Source organism: Tenrec ecaudatus, chromosome 10, assembly GCF_050624435.1.
Source record: "Tenrec ecaudatus isolate mTenEca1 chromosome 10, mTenEca1.hap1, whole genome shotgun sequence".
In the NCBI taxonomy this organism is placed as follows: Eukaryota; Metazoa; Chordata; class Mammalia; order Afrosoricida; family Tenrecidae; genus Tenrec; species Tenrec ecaudatus.
Window position 1 is genome coordinate 17294207 of NC_134539.1, and position 17778 is coordinate 17311984.

Here is a 17778-nt window from a genome sequence, read left to right on the forward strand (position 1 = left end):
TCAAATGTTTCTTGAGCTGGCTTGGGTCTTGCAGTCAAATAAATCTCTCAGAAGCGGAATAATTAGGAGCAAGTACTTTGAGAGCACATCCACATCTTTTATCACTTAGAGGTAACCGGCCCTTTACAGACTCATCCCTTTTTGTCTCCCTCTCATGTCTCTGACATTCATAAGGACACGAGAGCTGAAAATGTGTTCCTGAATGAAGAGAACCAGAAAAGGAGACGGGCTCTCACAGAAATATGCTGATTGTTTAGTTGTAAAATCACTAGGCAAGGGAACAGGGACATACACTGTTCAGTCCAGCTCACGGCGTGGAGCTGCCAGCTTACCAAAAGAGATCACATACTTGGGCCCAGCAAGGGAGCAGACCACAGCCAGGGACCGGAGGGGTCCTGCGGAGGGCATGTGGCGGAAACACCCCCAGCTCCATCTCTGCGGAGCTTGGCGCCCGGTCTGCCAGGCTTCTGCAGGATCAAGAGGGTGCATTCCGTTCCAGCCAAACCCCTCCACGCTCCTCGGGGCCAGCCCGCTTCTGACCCAGGCGCTTAACACCCCTCCTTGTTGAGCTGCCCGGCCCTCCCTGGAATCTCTTGGCTTAGCACCTCTCCGGCCCCTCCCCGCTGGACCACTCCTGGGACAGCCTGTGCTATGCATGAAATAACAAGGTTAGCCGGACAAGCTTGACGAGCCCTAAGACAGGAGTGCCTTCAAGCCACATGACAGGAGTGAAACCCGAGGCAGACCGGCCACCACTAGAGGAGAATCGAATCTTCTCGGCACTGCCAGTTCTGCCCTGCTTCTCAGAGAGGTCTCGAACCAGCCTTTTGCTCCTTGTGACGGTAGAGGTGTAGCCCCAAACCAGCGGCCATTGAGTTCACCCCAACTCGTGGCCACCCCATGCGTGTCCAAGTAAAACTGTGCTCCACTGGGTTTAAGTGGCTGGTTTGCTTCTTTGGGAAAGAGATCACCACCCTTGCCCCCAGACGCCTCGCACCTTTGGGTGTGCCTTGGCGTGTATGAACCTGAACCATCCAGAGATACGGCATATAAACGACCAACAAGCTTCCTGCCGGAGAGGCCAATCGGATTTATCTCTCGCTCACTGCCATCAGTCGATGCCGATTCACAGTGATCCTGTAGCACCAGGTAGAACTGCCCCGGTGAGTTTCAGAGACTGTACTTCTTTTTTTTTTTAATTGGGGGCTTGTACAACTCTTATCACAATCCATCCATCCGTCCATTGTGTCAAGCACATTTGTTGCCATCATCATTCCAAAACATTTGCTTTCTACTTGAGCCCTTGATATCAGCTCCTCATTTCCCCCCTTCTCTCCCCGCATGTATCCTTGATAATTTATAAATCATTATTATTTTGTCATTTCTTACACGAGACTAATTCTTTATGGGTCTAAAGCCCCATCTTTTTCACGCAGAGTGCCTGGTGGTTTCGAACTGCTGACCTTTCTGATCGTAGCCCAATGATTAACGGCTCCACCACCAGGGCTCCAAGTGTCTGATTCGTAGCGACCCTATATAGGACTTCTGAGTCTGGACATTTTAATGGGAGCAGATAGCCGCAGCTTTCTCTTTTGGAATGATGGGTGGGTTTGAACCGGCTACCTTGAGGTTAGCGGCCCCATGCCTAACCCACAGCACCATGCGGGCTTCTGCCATATAGAATAGCATCCCTGAAACGTAGCAAAGGGGAAGAGAGAAGAAAGCTGAGGCTGGATGGGGGTGGGTGCGCAGTCATCTTTGAAGTTCGGTAGTTTATCTCTATCTCTGGGCAAATATTTCCAGAAAACCCAAGCTGTTCAGCCCAAGGAAGCTTGAGGAAGAATAAAGAAGTCGTGGAAACCCCCTGGACACAGAGTGACAGGAGGGTTGGATGTTGTCTTTGTTGTCAAAATTTTGGCTCAGTCAGTTCCGGCCTCTTGAGAAGTTCCGGGAAGAAAGTGGCAGCAGGTGAGGAGAAACTGTCTTTTTTTCTGCTGCAGTAGGCAAACCGCTGTGTGCGGGTAGAAAAAGGCAAGCCGGTCGGCCTCCGGATGAGCTGGGGCCAGGACATTGGGAAGGAAGCCCCAGGTGGGGAGAGCTTGCTGGAATTGTCAGGTAGAGCTGGGAGGTGTGTGAAAGCAAGTTTGGAAGGACCAGCCTCAGGCAAAGTGCCTCTGCAAGATTGCTGGAAACCTTGGCTACTCAAGGGCAAGGTGAGGCAGTCACACAAGGCACACAGACAGCAGGAAGCGACAGATGTTGTCAGAAAAACCAGGACACAAAGACCCTCCGAGCGGCGAGAAACCAGATAATCTGCAAGAACTGGAAGCCAGAACCAGGTGTCCGATCTGGATCTAGGGAGTGGCCGAGGCTGCCCTGCAGCAAGGAGACTCCCCACAGGCGAACTTGGGTGGTTTCTGGCCACAGGAAGTGCTCGATCTGGAGGCGTCTTTTGCCCCCTGCCAGTAAACCACATATGCTCGATAAGATGAATATGTTTTTTATAGTGCTGCCACACAAATAAATGATGCCTCTCACCTGGACGGTTGCACCAGGGTTCTTCTCTTGTCTTCCTGCGTTTGGTTCTCCTTCCAGAAAACCCATTCCTCCTGCAGCTGCCAAAGCCAGTCTCCTACACCACAGGCATGCCCACGTTTCTTTCCAGCCTAAATCGGCACACAGTCACCTGTCGCTCAGGCAGGCCTTCGCAAAGTGTCCGGGTCAACAGCCCTTCTAAAGAGCACTAGTGCATTGCGGTCTGCGGCCAAGAGGACAGTTGTCAAATAAATGGAGAACTCTGCAGGTTATAGGACAGATGGCCCTGAGGTTTCCGATGGGGAAAAGCATTTTAAAGACTCAGAGAAGGTCTGCACCAATTAGTTGGATATTGATTAATCCTATACTTCCCAAACTTTTGTTTTCTAAACAGTACCGCCTGGGTTTATTTGTACAACAAACAGCACAAGAAGACACCAGCGCCATGTAGGCGGCAGCCCTGGTCTCACACCAGTCCCTCTGGCCCTCACAGGGGGAACTGTACTTTGTGGGAGCCTGGGCGCCTTTGGGAGCTTGAGCTGGGCCTGGGGTGGCTTTGGGAGCTGGAGTCTGGGCGCCTTTGGGAGCTTTTGCTAGAGTTGAGGTATTGCCTGGAGCGTCAGCCTTACTTTGTGCCTTGGCCTTGGGCCGGCAGAGCCTTAGACCCTTAGCAATATGTGCCCGAGCCTCTTGCCCAGCTTGGGATGGGCGATGTAGGCCAGTCGCCTGAGCTTGCAGTTGACGCCCATTGGGATCTTGGCCTTGACCTCTGTGGGCTTCACAAGATCCTTCATGATCTCAGCACGAGCAGCCACGGCCTTGGGATTGTTGGCCTGCATTTTCTTCAGGCCCTTCTTGTGTGCTTCTTGGCGAGGCTCATGTTCCTCAGGAACTTGGGGTCCACCCCCTTAAGAGATTCGTATCGCTGTGATCGGGTTTTTTTTTTTATGCCATTCCCGTGCCATTTCCGGGACTGGTTGTGTGTGGTGTGGTTCTTGGGCTTGGCCGTGTCTACACCAACGCCTGCAGCTCCCGGAGCGCCGGGGACCGGAAGAGAGAGCCCAAACATTTTAACCATGGTCTCTCTCTCTCTCCCCTCCTTCTCTAGTATTCTCTTTCTTTGTTTTTCTTCTACGAATATTTTAACCCTGGCAGTAAATGCATTGAGAATCCCTGATCTGTAGGGGCAAGGTCATGCTTCTTCCTATGAAGTTGTAAGGCTGTTTTTATCATGGCCACGCCCTGCCCGCCTCTGCTGCCCGCCTCCCATCAATGCTGCTGTGGGGCTTTATGCTCGGGCAAAGCAAAGCTGGTCATCCTCCTGTGTATGACTGTGCTTTAGCCCAAGCGCAGGCCCACTGCCATTGAGCTAATTCTGACCCATCGCTCCCTATAGAGGTTTCCAAGGCTATACATTTGTACCGGAGCACACAGCCTCATTCTCCTGCAGAGAGGCTGGTAGGTTTGAACGGCTGATGTTATGGTTAGTCTAACACTTACTGGGAAGCACCACCAGGGTTCTTGTGTTTTATTTGTGACAGTTTTATTGACACATAATGTATATGCCATACAATATTATGGTTTAACTGTATTAAAAAGAGTTGTACAGTCATCACCCCAATCAGTTTTAAAACAGTTTCTTGATTTTGGGTACTCATTGTTCTTAGCTCCCCATTTCCCACAACCTCCCCTACGATAACTCTAAGAAACTACTCTAGTTACTGTCTCTACAGATTTATATATCCTGGATTTCATAAATAAAATCATATAAGACAAACCAAACCACCCACCACAACTAAATAAATACAGAAAGACCTCAATCCAAAATAGAGCATAAAATAATAAAAACTCCAAAACCAAACTCAATGCCATCGAGTCAATGCTGACTCATGGTGGGCCCCTCGGGGTTTCTGAGATCATAACTGTTTATAGGAGTAGAAAGCCTGGTCTTTTTTGATAGGTGTTGCTGGTGGTTTGGAGCTGTGGATAATTTCAAACTGCCGAGTATATGGATTTCAGCCAAGCACATAAACCACCGTACCACCAGGACAGCTACAAATATATAAAGATTTGTTATTGTTATTGTTGTTGTTAGGTGCCATCGAGTCTGTTCCAACCCATTGAGGCCCTATGCCCCACGGAAGTAAGCGCCGCCCTCTCCTGCGCCATCCTCACAATCGCTGTGCTTGAGCCCAGTGCGGCACCCACTGGGTCCGTCCTTCTCATTGAGGGCCTACCTCTTTGTCGCTGCTCCTCCACCTTCCCAAACACGATGTCCTTCTCCAGGGCCTGATCTCTCCTGGCAACATGTTCAACACATGTAGGACAAAGTCACACTGTCCTTGCCTCTGAGGGGCACCCTGATGTTACTTCTTCCAGTAGTCCATCGTCCTTTCAAGAAGACAACCTAGAATATCCTACAGGGCAGTTCTGTAATGTTCTGTGGTTCACTATGAGTCAGACTGGGCTCTGTGACTCTAAACATCAACATAGGATAAGCAGTCATTAGCTACTTAAAGATAATCTCTACTTCCCACCCCTAATTGGAAGTTATATAATAGTATGTATGATCTCAGAATTTCTATGTAAATGGGTGTCATATTAAATCCAAACCTATTGCCATCAAATTGATTCTGACTTACAGCAACAGTGTAGAACAGAGAACTGTTCCTACAAGGGGTTCTGAGATGGTGCATCTTTATGGGAGCAGAAAGCCCCATCTTTTTTCCCCCATGGAGCAGTTGGTGGCTTTAATAGATGATCTTGTGGCTAGAGGCCTAACGCTTAACCCACTTCAACACCAGGGCTTCTTGGGTACCATACACAAATATGCAATTGTTCCTGTGCTTGAGCCCATTGGTGCAGTCAGGGTGTCCATCCACCTCCTTGAAAAGCTTCCTTTTTTATTTTTCTTTCCTGCCCCTCTACTTTACCAAACTAAAGCCCTTTTCCATGGATTGGGCTCTTCTGACACGTCCAAAGTATGTAAGATGAAGTGTCAACACCCTTGCCTCTAAGCTGTCACTTCTTCCAAGAGAGATTTGTTTGTCCTTTTGGCAGTCCATGGTACTTTCACTAGACTTCTCTAGACTCCCAACTAAATTCATCGACTCTTCTCTGTCTTCCTTATTCAATGTCCAACTTTCATATGCATATGAGGCAGATGAAAAATATCATGGCATGAGTCAGGCACATCCAAATACCATCCTTGCTTTCAATACTCTAAATAGACTTGTGCAGAAGATTTACCTAATGCAACATATTTTTGATCTCTTGACTGCTGTTTCCATGAGCATTGATTGTGGATCCAAGCAAGATGAAACCCTTGACATCGTCAACCTTTTCTCCATTTGTCAGATGTCCCCTATTGGTCCAGTTGTGAGGATCTCAGTCTCCTTAGCACTGAGTTGAGATCCACACCGAAGGCTGCAAACCTTGATCTTCATCAGCAAGTGCTTCCAGCCCTCCCCACTGTCAGGAAGCAAGGTTGTGTCATACCCCAGGTTGCTAATAAGCCTTCCTCCGATCCTGATGCCACATTCTTCTTCTCTGATGGTTTGCTCAGCATACAGATTAAATATAAACACCGAGAAGACACATTCACATGTAGTAATTCCCTTGTTCTGCCTTTTGATCCATGTACAAGTTCCGTAGGAACACAATGAAGTGTTCTCGAGCTCTCATTCTTCTCGAAATTCTACATAGTGTGTTACAATCCACAGAGTCAAATGCCTTTGTATAACCAATAAAACACAAGCCGACATCTTTCTGGTATTCTCTACTTTCAGCCAAGATACCTCCCACATCAGAAAAGACATCCTTGTTCCACATCCTCTTCTGAATGTGACTGGACCTTTGGCAGCTTCCTGTCAATATACTGCTGCCACTGTTGCTGGATGATCTTCAGCAACATTTTACTTGCTTGTGGTATCAATGCTATATCATTTGAGCATCCTGTTGGGTTGTCTGTCTTTGGAATGAGCACAAATGTGGATCTCTTCTAGTCACATGGCCAAGTAGTTTTCTTCCAAATTTCCCGGCACAGAGGAATGAGTGCTTCCAGTGCTTCATCAGCTTGTTGAAACATTTCAGTTGGTGTTCCATCACTTCCTAGAGCTTTGTCTTTGGCTAATGCTTCCTTGAGCACCATTGGTTCTTGCTTGCTCATCCGAAGTCGTGGACTTTCACCTAGCCCTTTTGCTACAGTGACTGTGTATTTTTTCCATCTTCTTCTGATGCTTCCTGCATCATTCAATATTTTTCCCATAGAATCTTTCAAGATTGCAACTTGAGGCTTGAAATTTTTTCTTGAGTTTGTTTTTGGGGGATTCAATTACTTACTGCAGAAGCAATGTGGTTGACTAGACTACATTGGAGAAATACAACTTTGAAATGTCAGTAAGAGTGGGCTTTTAAAAATATTCAGCACAATGATGAAATCAATGTTTTCTATTATTATCCGGATTGAAGCATTATGTTGTGGTTAAGAGTATACACATCTATTCATTAAATGGCACCATTGCCAAGAGTGAAACGCAAACAGAGTGAGAGATGATCATTGTAATGTGTGTGTGTACACACCAAAATACTATTCATTGAGCTGCACATGGATGCTTCGTATGGTCTGTTCCACATGACACCACGATACCAAGTTCTCTAGAAAGGGGAGAGAGGCCATGAACTCTGATTTCGAGCGTCCAGTTTCTTATTATGATAGCTTTGCTCCTTATTAGTCCAGGTCGTTAGCAAAGTTGTTTAACCTTTCTTTGTCTCTGGTTACTCATTTGTAAAATGGAGATTATACTATTGCCTTCCTCACCAACCCTTGGGAGGAGAAATATGAGCATGCACACGCAGCCTGTGGAACGGTGCTGGGCACATGCTTTGAATTCAATAAATGTCAGGTGTTGTCATTAGTATCGTTAACTCTTGGAAAGACCAACTGATAATATTATCTTATAATGTCAGTGGACCCAAGATAAAAATAATTACACTAACACAGAAAACCATCCGGTATTTTTATTTGGCTTCATAATTTCTTGACCTTCAAACTAGGAAGTTTCTCAGAAAAAAACAACATGAACAACTCCCAAAGCCAAAAGAAAATTCATTTGAAAACCGTGGTGTAGGCCCCATAATATAAATATTATTGCTGTGAAGGACATCTGTAAGTAGGTAAAGTGCTCGAGGAGGAGAAAAATGATCAGGTTTCAATTATGTAAGGCATGAATTCTTTATTTTATAAGGGTCAGTAATACAATGCTCACACCTCAAGATGGAAGGAATTAGTTCACTTATCCTTGTATGAAATGAGGCATGTTTGCTTCTTTTTTAAAATTTCATAGTGTAACTTTTAAATTTATTAATAGCACTTAAATTTTTTGCCTTCTGTTAGGTATTCTACTCTAGTATATAACCTAGTATATAATATGTATATATTATATAGTATATAATGTTGTCTTAATGCTATATCTCATCTATACACAGGTTGATCCTGGGTTTGATTTATATCTAAAATTAGGTCTGAAAATTCAATCACCAACCACCAGTATTAGGCCAGGAAATTCAAACCAGTACTTGGCCCTTCATCAACACTGGTACTCAATTTAGAACTCTTAACTAACAGAACTAGCTAAGATCTCTTCAAATACTTCTATCTATTCCCAGAAGTCGGAAATGTAGCATTATGCTTTCACACTAGACCTGAGGTTCTTTTTTTCTTTTCTTTTTAAAAATCATTTTACTGGGGGCTCTTACAGCTCTTATAACAATCCATCCATCCATTGTGTCAAGCACATTTGTACATATGTTTCCACCATCCTTTTCAAAGCATTTTTTTCTATTTGAGCCCTTCGTACCAGCTCTTCATTTTCCCCTCCCTCTCCCACCCTCCCTCCCTCTTGAACCCTTGATCATTGTGACCAGTCCCCTCTTTCTCTCCCCACCTTCCCCTTACCCTTATGGTACCGCTACTCCCCTTACTGTTCCTGAGGGTTTTGTCTGTCCTGGATTCCCTGTGTCTAGAGCTCTTATCTGTACCAGTGTACATGCTCTAATCTAGCCAGATTTGTAAGGTAGGATTGGGTCATGATAGTGGGAGTTGGGTGGGGTAGGAAGCATTAAAGAACTAGATGAATGTTGTATGTTTCATCAGTGATATACTGCACCTTGGCTGGCTCATCCCTTCCTTGTGACCCTTCTGTGAGAGGATGTTCAATTGTCTATAGATGGGCTTTGGGTCTCTACTCCACCCCACCTCCTTTGTTCGCATCAATATGATTGTTTGTTCTGGGTCTTCTGATGCCTGATACCTGATCCCATGGATACCTCATGATCATACAGACTGGTGTGCTTCTTCCATGTGGGCTTTGTTGCTTCCCAGCTAGAGGGTCGCTTGTTTACCTTCAAGCCTTTAAGTCCCCAGATGCAACATTTTTTGATAGCCTGGCACCATCAGCTTTCTTCACCGCATTTGCTTATGCACCCATTTTCACTTCAGCGATCGTGTCAGGAAGGTGAGCATCACAGGTTACTAGAATAAAGTGTTCTTGCGTTGAGGAGGATTTGCATCGAGACCCAATGCTCGTCTGCTACCTTAATACTTGACATTTAAATATATGCACATAGGCCTATATATATCATTACATATTAATATGTTTATATATGTACATGCCTGTATTTAGACCTCTATAAATGTCCTTTGCTTCCTAGTTCTTTCCTCGATTTTCTTTTACTTTCCTCCTGTCCCACTATCATGTTCAACCTTCATTCAACTCCCAGTAATTCCCCTCGGCTACATTGCACTTGATCAAGCCAGCCCTGAGACTCTTAGAGGGCTTTTTAAGGCTTCCTGAGGTTCCATCTTCCATCATTTGTGCTGGGTGACAACTGTGTTACCTTCCAGAGAACTTTTTCATTTTCAAGTTAATTCTCATTTTCTTAGCTGAAAACATCAAGAGGGAGGGGCAGTGCCCAATTGCTAGTTATTGTATCAGCAGTGTTTAGAACTGATCTTAAAACATTATAAGTATTGAAATAATATCATGTATACCTGGATGAGCCTACAAACTTGAATCATTGGGCCACAAATCTGAAACAACACATGCCTGAAAATTAATCAACTACTAACATAAAACCAAAACAATGAGGATCTTGAGTTACTAAGATTGATTTATCGGTGTGGGGCTTTAATTATAGAAAGAAAAACATAAACCCAAGCAAATTCCTTCAAATGGTTCACAGATGTGGGACTTTCTTCATTTGCTGATTTTTACTCAGTGATAGAAACGAGAGACTTGATGTGTAGCAATCCACCAAGGGTGACCCTGAGTCACCATAGAGGACAGCTCAGGACTTGATGGCTTCACCCAGAATGGTCCCTTGAGGTGAGCATGGGGGCAGGGACCTGCTAAGAGAGGCTGCTCAGAACACACCAGAAAATTTCAGGCAGGCACCGGGAAGGATTTTCTGAACAAGGACTAAAAGAAAAGGGTTTTCTGTCCCGGCTAGGATGTCTAAATCACCGGCATTTTGAGATACTTTGTGTAATCCAGGATTTCTTGTGTTTGACTTTATATATATATATATATATATATATATACATATATGATCGATTATAATGAATGCCGCCTGGTTGAAAAGAAAGATGTGTCACACCGTTTAATCTTCTCAGCATCCTCGTTCACTCTGTGTGCTGAGCCAGTCATCAGAGAAGCTGGCTTATATGAAGAAGAATGTGGCATCAGGATCGGAGGAAGGCATATTAACTGCCTGGAGTATGACACAACCTTGCTTCCTGAAAGTGAGGAGGGCCGGAAGAACTTGCTGATGAAAATCTAGGATCGCAGCCTTCAACAGAGATTACAGTTCAAAGCCAAAGATACCAAAATCCCCACAACTGAACCAATAGGTAGCATCATGCTAAAGGGAGCAAAGTGTGACAATGTCCAGGATTTCATCTTGCTTGGATCAGCAATCAATGCCCACGGAAGCAACAGCCAAGAGATCAAAAGATATGTTGCATCAGTTAAGTCTGCACAAGCGCTCGTTAGAGTATGGAAAAGCAAGGAACTTTATCTGGAGGACTAAGGTTTTGCTAACTTAAGCCACGGTAATTTTCAACTGCCTCATATGCTTGCGAAGTTTGGACATTGAATAAGGAAGACCGACAAAGAATTGATGCATTTGAATTGTGGTGCCGGAGAAGCAGATCGAAAGTACCATGAACTTCCAAAAGAACAAACACATTTTTTCTTGGAAGGACCAAGGCCAGAGTACCCCTTAGAGGTGAGGATGGCGAGACTTTGCCTCATGTACTTTGGACATGTCGTCAGGAGAGCCCCATTCCGGAGAAGGGCATCCTGCTTGGTAGAATGGAGAAGCAGTGAAAGAGAGGAAGCCGTGATGGGCTCAGGCATAGAAACAACTGGAAGGATTGGTGCAGGACCACACAACGCTTTGTCATGCACAGAGTTGCTTTGAGTCATCACTGACTAGAAGGCACCTAACAACAACAACAACAACATGATCATGAAATGATTTCTGATGCCCAGATAGGACCAGTTTTCCAACATCATCAGCTTACGTATGACCATCCTCCTCCTCTGGTCTGTCCTCAATTCTCATTTAATTTTGAAAGGTGAATTATTTTTTAGAAATATGCAAAAATTTAGTTCAAAGTAATGACATCCCTTTAAATTTGCTGACTTAACTCTTATGGCAAAAAAGAGAGAAAATTCTCACAGCATAAGTGGAGAGCCTACTATATGTTTATTGAAGATAATTCAAATACTTCAGAAGGTGGGTCAAGAAATTTTAATTATGTCTTTCACATTCCTCTCATTCTACCTCACCTGCGATAAATACTGGAGGAACCCTGGAAGCTAAATAGTTAAAGAACTTGGCTGGTAACTAAAATTTGAAATATACCATATGTTCCTAAGAGAACTCATGAGACATATGTATTGTGAAAAGAATAAAATGCAAACACAACTAGTGTGTCCAGCATCCAACTTGAAAAATAGTTTCAAATCCCCCTGGGGCTCAGTGGGAAAAAGATGAGGTAGTTAGTTCAACGCGGTCCTACAGGATCTCAGTGTCAATGGGTTTGTGAGATACACACAATTAGCCTGTTTGCTGTATGTATCTTCTGTGCACATAGGAAATTCTTCATTAAATACATATAAACTTTCCTACCTTTTAAGAACATGAGAGGGTGGGATGGGGACAGGGGAGGGGGATCGGGGAACGATCAGTGGATGCAGGAGCAAGGAGTCTGCTATCATGTTCTGTAGAACACTTTTTAGAAGCAATTTCAATATAGAAGTGTATGATATGTGAACATTATATTGAGAAAACTAGTGAAAAAAAGAGCAAACACACACACAAGAATGAACTTGACCTAATGGTGACTATGGGTGAAGGAGGAGCCCGGGTCAATGGCGGTGGAACGATTTGGAGAGGGACATCAGTAAGGGTTGTACAGTGTGAAGGGTACAATCAATGGCAATGAATTATACACGTAGAAGTTGTTGAGTTGGCGAATGTTTTGTTGTGTCTATTTTTGTCAAAATTGAAAAAAAAGATTTGAATAACAATGAGTACAGGGCCAAAGAAAATGTTCTAAAATTGATTGTGGTGATCAGTGTTAGGTACACTTTGAGCTTAAGAGACGATGGCGGATTCTTTTGCAAAAAGATTTTTAAAGTCCCTATGTTGTTGTCAGGTGCTGTAGAATCCGTGCCAGTGCATAAGGACCCTGGGCACAACAGAATGACACCTGCTGGCCCTGCACGGTCGCCCGGTCGTGGTGATGTTGGAGCCTATTGTTGCAGCTGTGGTGTGGCGCTCTCTCCTTGATGGTCTTCCTGTGCTGCCAGCACTGTGTCCTTCCCTCAAACTGGCCTGCTCTGTTAACACGGCCACAGTCTGTAAGAGGGAGTCTCACCCTCCTGGCTTCACAGGTGCGTTCTGGGGGTACTCTTTCTGGGGAAAGGTTTCCTGGTTCCACAGCACTCCCCAGAGGCTTAGCCACATGCCCATCGCAATTCATAAAAGTGCTGCTGATCACTAACATGTTAATGAAGGATAGCTTGTTGTTTATTGTTAAATGTTTGAACTACAGCATTCATTCAAGAGAGAATTCATGAGGCATCGGTGTGGTTAAGCGAATTAAAAACAAACAATTAGGATGTTCAGTACCCAACTGGAAAAATAGTTCATTATTTTAAATAGTTCATTCATCTAAAAATTGACAATGTGGCTCAGTACCAGTCCCATCTTGTCCAGTAGAGGCAGTGCTGCTCATGGCTTACCCTTCTTCATAATTGGACCGCATGTTTATGAATCCATGCACAGTATTTTGTTTCGGTTTGTATTTTATAGACATGGATACTCTCCTATGCTTATTCTACTCCATGTTATGTTTGTGATTTTCATTCATGTTGATGTGTGTAAGTACACTTCATTGATTTTCACCGTTTTATTCTATTACACATGAGTAAACCACAATGTAGTTCTCCTTTGTCCAATCAGTGGACGTTGGGATGTTTACACAAATAATACCCCGTTTCCTGATGCACACGTGTAAGAGATTTTCTACTGCAGTAGTTTGGTTTCTGCCCCCTTTTGCAGTCTCCAAGGTTGTTGGCTACCCAAAGAACATTCGTGTTCGTTATATGTAATTTATTATTGTCAGGTACGCTGGCGAGCATACCAATAATGGTTGTTTGCCCATGTCCGGGCTTTGATGGAGTTGTGGGTTTTGCCTTCTAACTTATAGCAGATCTGCAGCCACAAGGACACCAAGGGTGGTGGCTTGATCCAGCCATGCGAGACAATGGAGACTCAAAATAGATTCCATCCGAATCCGGTCTCACTCCAAAGTGGGAGTAGGTGTAGAGAACTAGAATTTACACTCTAGCACAAAATGGAGGCCCGCGGTTCGAAAGGCGAGGTAAAATAATTAATCATATCGTAAAGCTGATAATCTAGGATGAATACATTTCCCTTTATTTTAGAATAAAATGTAGCATGTAGAAACAAGTATTTCACATGAAATCTGAACATGTAGGAATGGTTTCAAAAATAACTTTGTGTTTTTATAAATAAGACAAGAAAATAGCATTTTTCTTGTATGTCTGTCTACCTGGCTGCTGGGAAAACTTTGGAATTTCAAAATAATGATGTACTGGATAATGAAGCATAACAAGTTTTGGGAGCTTAAAACAGATGTAACTAGAGATAACTAGTAAGAACACCCTTTAGGTACCAAGAAGAAATTGAATTAATCTCCCAAAGTGAACATTTGTATACTGTGCACTGGCTACATTAGAAAATCTTAGAAAGCATATGAACATAGCAGCATATCCCACTGACCATCACAACAGTGACATCCTCCCAGAGCACGGGACTCCCAAGAACACCTCTGTACCCCCTGAGATAATGCCAATGAAAATCGCAGCACTGTCGTAAAACATTTTTGGTTTTACAGACCTCAGACATTACTTTGAAACCCATACAGTACCCGGGAACACACTTTAAGAGTCACTTCTCAAGAGTCACTTTGTAGCAATGGACTATATTCCACGGTATGTCATATCCCTCTCCAGCTGTTCAACTTGAGGCAGTGTTAGTACTTTACTGGTAGTCTTACCACTATATACTCCAACTGTCAGCATAAGAGTTTGGCTATTTCCCCACATCTCTCCTTGTTATTTTTATGCTAGTTCAGGGCTTCTCAGATACAGATGTTAGGACAGGGTTGTGAGTTAAAGATACGTCTTGGATAAAGACCTGTGGGTTTGACACTTGTGGAGAGTGGGCAGGGCAGGTGCCTGGATTGGAAGAGGCTCCGAGTTCAGCAGAGCTATCCGGTACCTTCAGCCAATCTGATGGGGAACTCTCCAGTCAGTTTCACTCCAGAGTCCTTCATGTCTGGAAATGAGCTCAAGTCAGTGCCAATGTGCTCGGTCATCGGCTGGGAGCAGTATGGGAAATTTGGCCTTGGTAAATCCAGTGGTCAAAAGCTGGAGTTTCTCATGTTTGGTGACCCCCAACCATAAAATTATATCCATTGCTACTTCATCACTGTCACTTTGCTACTGTTATGAATCATAATGTAAATATCTGATATGCAGGATGTATTTTCATTGTTACAAATTAAACATAATTAAAGCATAGTGATTCATAACACACACACACACACACACACACACAGCTGGAGCCATCCATTAGTCATGATTTTTCCCAGTTAGGCTTCTAAGGATGTTATTTACTCTTGGTCCAATGGAGATTCTTATCATATGATTTTACCTGCTTCCATTCCCTCTTTTGTAAACATTCTATTTTTCTCCTCTTAGGTTTCTATTACATTTTTTTCTTACAAATTTAAGTGTCTTTTTAAAAAATGGATATAATGAACTCAATTTTTGTCATGCAGATCACACAAGTTTATCACTTATCTTTGAAGTTGTGCCTGACAGGTTTTTTCATTTGAATTATTTTAATTTCTATGCAGGCAAGTCTATTGATTTATCTCTTTTATACCTCTTAAATTCTTTGAGTTGCTTAAACAGTTCTCCTCCGCTTCTGTAGCATATAAAATACTAGCCTACATTTTCTTCTAATATCTTATAGTTTTGCTTACATTTACATGTGTAATTAATTTGAATTTTTTGGTGTGTGTACATACAATGAAGTAGGAATTTAAGCTTCTTTCCTTCTAGCTGGGTAGCCAATTACCAGGACTATTTGTTAAAGTAGTATTCTATTCACAACGCATGAGATGCCATCTTTAGTCTAGTTAAGATGAGATTCCTAGAACCAGGCAACTCCACTACAAATATTCCTGTTAGTGTCTGGAATAGAACAAAAAACAACCAGAGCATGCTGAAGAACAAATGACACCAATCTGAGACTTATGTGTGAAGGATCAATTCAGGAAAAGCTTAGTATAAGATTACCCGGGGCGTAATATATACTATTTCGTTTTTTTTATACATCAGGAAAAAAAATCTGCTTCCCACTGGTGTCACAGATAATGATGATTTACATGTCAACTCTGACTTTTTAGAAAAGACGGGAAGAATTATAGTGAAAACATATGGGATGGTCTATGTTCTCAACTAAGTAGGAATTTTAACCTACTTGATACCTCAAAAAGGGAACTATTACAGTCACTTGTTATATGAAAATGTAATTTGTGGATTGAGTTTATGTGTGTTTAATATATCCACCCATACATATAATTTTCCCCTACTGAAACCGATTTGTGTTCAAATTTTGGGTCCATTACGGGACATGTATCTTTATGCAAGTAACTTAGCTTTTCTTCACCTCAAATTCTAATAGCCAATTGTGGTGAATGCCAACTGTAATCGCATCCATCAAACCTCACTGTGCTACAGTTTGTGATCCTGTGTGAAGTGACGGACTTCCCCTTGCCATTCTGTATAAATTCTCCCCACCAGGCTCAGGCCCAGCAATGAGTTAACTGGGTTACTTCTTACATCAACGGGCAGAGCCAAGACAGTGTTGACAGCACTACCTACCCAATCCAAGGGCAGGAAATCAGTCTCCCGTGTTCCCCAAATTGTTGGGCTACTGCTTGAGAAGCAATTGTCTTACAAGGGGAGAGATGGCTCTCGGAAGCGATGCACACTTAATTGACCCAGTATGAAGGAACAACCCTTTCCAGGAAGTCTCGAAGGATGGTTTGCTTTCCTGAGTAGTAGAGACCACGAAGTGGTGGTTTCTCAAGGACGGGGGGACATTGGGCAGAACCAAACCTTCCAAGTGGTGGTTCGCTGGGGCGTGTGCAAATCTGAGCATAATAGGAATCTGGCGGCTACGTGCCCATGAGTATAATTGTTCTGTGGGTGAAGATACAACGAGGTATCTTAGCAGCAAATAAGACCTCTGGGGTGAATTTAGGGTAAATCCTGAAGGGCACAACCCTGGATGTTGACGCCATGCCTCGCGAACACTTTGGTCCTCCGTCCAAAATTCCACTCCAGTGCTTACAGGAGAGTTCTGTGTCCGCCACTCTTCCTCATGTGTGCCTGGCACGTTTGGAACTGACGCCATGGTTTGGGTGCCTCCATATCTTTGGATGTCTGAGGAAAATGGGCATGTTTAAGCCTTCGGAAGGAGAATTTAGCTCTTTGAAAGTGGTAATGATTTGTTCCTTTAAACTTAATTATTTCCATGCTTGATTCACTGTTAATAAGTTTTAGTGTAAACCTTATGGTGGTAAATGGAAAATGGAGTTCAAAATCAGACATTTTTAGGGTTTTGTTTTTCCATGGTCGTAACAAACAAAAATGATATTTAAATGTTGCATTATGCCAATGTCATACTTTGTCTCACAGGGATCCTTTTCCATGACAATTCGTTTTCATTTTTGGTGTTACTTACAAAATTTGGGTGGGGGGGAGATCATTTGTGTATGGAAACTCGACTTTGTTTACATAGCCTACACAATTTTAGGTAGAGTAAATGTATATTTCCCTCCAATCATAACATTCTCTCCCCATCACTTAAATACTTTGCAATTTTCTATAAGCAGCTTCATATGTACCCTTGCTTTGTGATTTAGCCAGTTCTGCACATAGCAATTAGACCTGGCAGGCCATATTTATATAATAAAGTGTTACTTAGCACTTACAATAATATCAGAGGGGAGGAGAGAGGAGTGTTAAACTAACCTCTGGAAAAAATGGGGTTGGCAAAATATTTGAGGATTTTATTGTTAATATGTTTGGCGTGTGCACTATTTGTAATAGGAGGTCCATGTGAGCTTCTATTTTTCTACAACTTACGGAACGCACACGAGCTCCAGGCAGTCTCCCCTCGGCTGGAACTTTAGCGAAAGGGGTCGCTCAAGCCAGGAAAGGGCCACTACCCTTGTCTCTGGATAGTTTAGAAGATGCTACACAGAGATTATTTCATATGTTTCTCTTTTATGCAAACACAGGTGTAGCCCGCTATTATCCCGTAGGTTTATTAATCCAAGAGTAGGGAGTAATTCTCCCGGTCTTGGAAGTCAGAGATTGAGTATGACAGTCATTATGACATCAGAAACGGGATGGATGAATCCTGAGGCAGTTGTTGTTCGGTGCAGTGAGCCTGTGCACAGCAGAGGGAAACACCGGCCTGTCCCGGGCCATCCTCGCCATGGTTCTGTTTGAGCCCACCCGCGTTTACATGGGGCTTTCAGAACCAAACCAGTTGTCAAATCAAAGT

General features: G+C 43.4%; 1 protein-coding gene across 2 annotated transcripts in view; it reads left to right on the plus strand.

Moving 5' to 3' along the window:
• Nucleotides 1–639: 639 nt before the first annotated feature.
• CNTLN (centlein) overlaps nt 640–17778 on the plus strand; it is a 294237-nt gene continuing 277098 nt past the window's right edge. The window contains exon 1 of one of the 2 annotated variants that reach the window (XM_075559966.1): nt 640–1163. In XM_075559966.1, coding sequence (XP_075416081.1) covers nt 1020–1163 — 144 coding nt within the window. In that variant the 5' untranslated portion in view covers nt 640–1019. Of the gene's footprint in view, nt 1164–12482; nt 12498–17778 lie in introns of those variants that run through there. The other variant, XM_075559967.1, reaches the window with a different exon arrangement.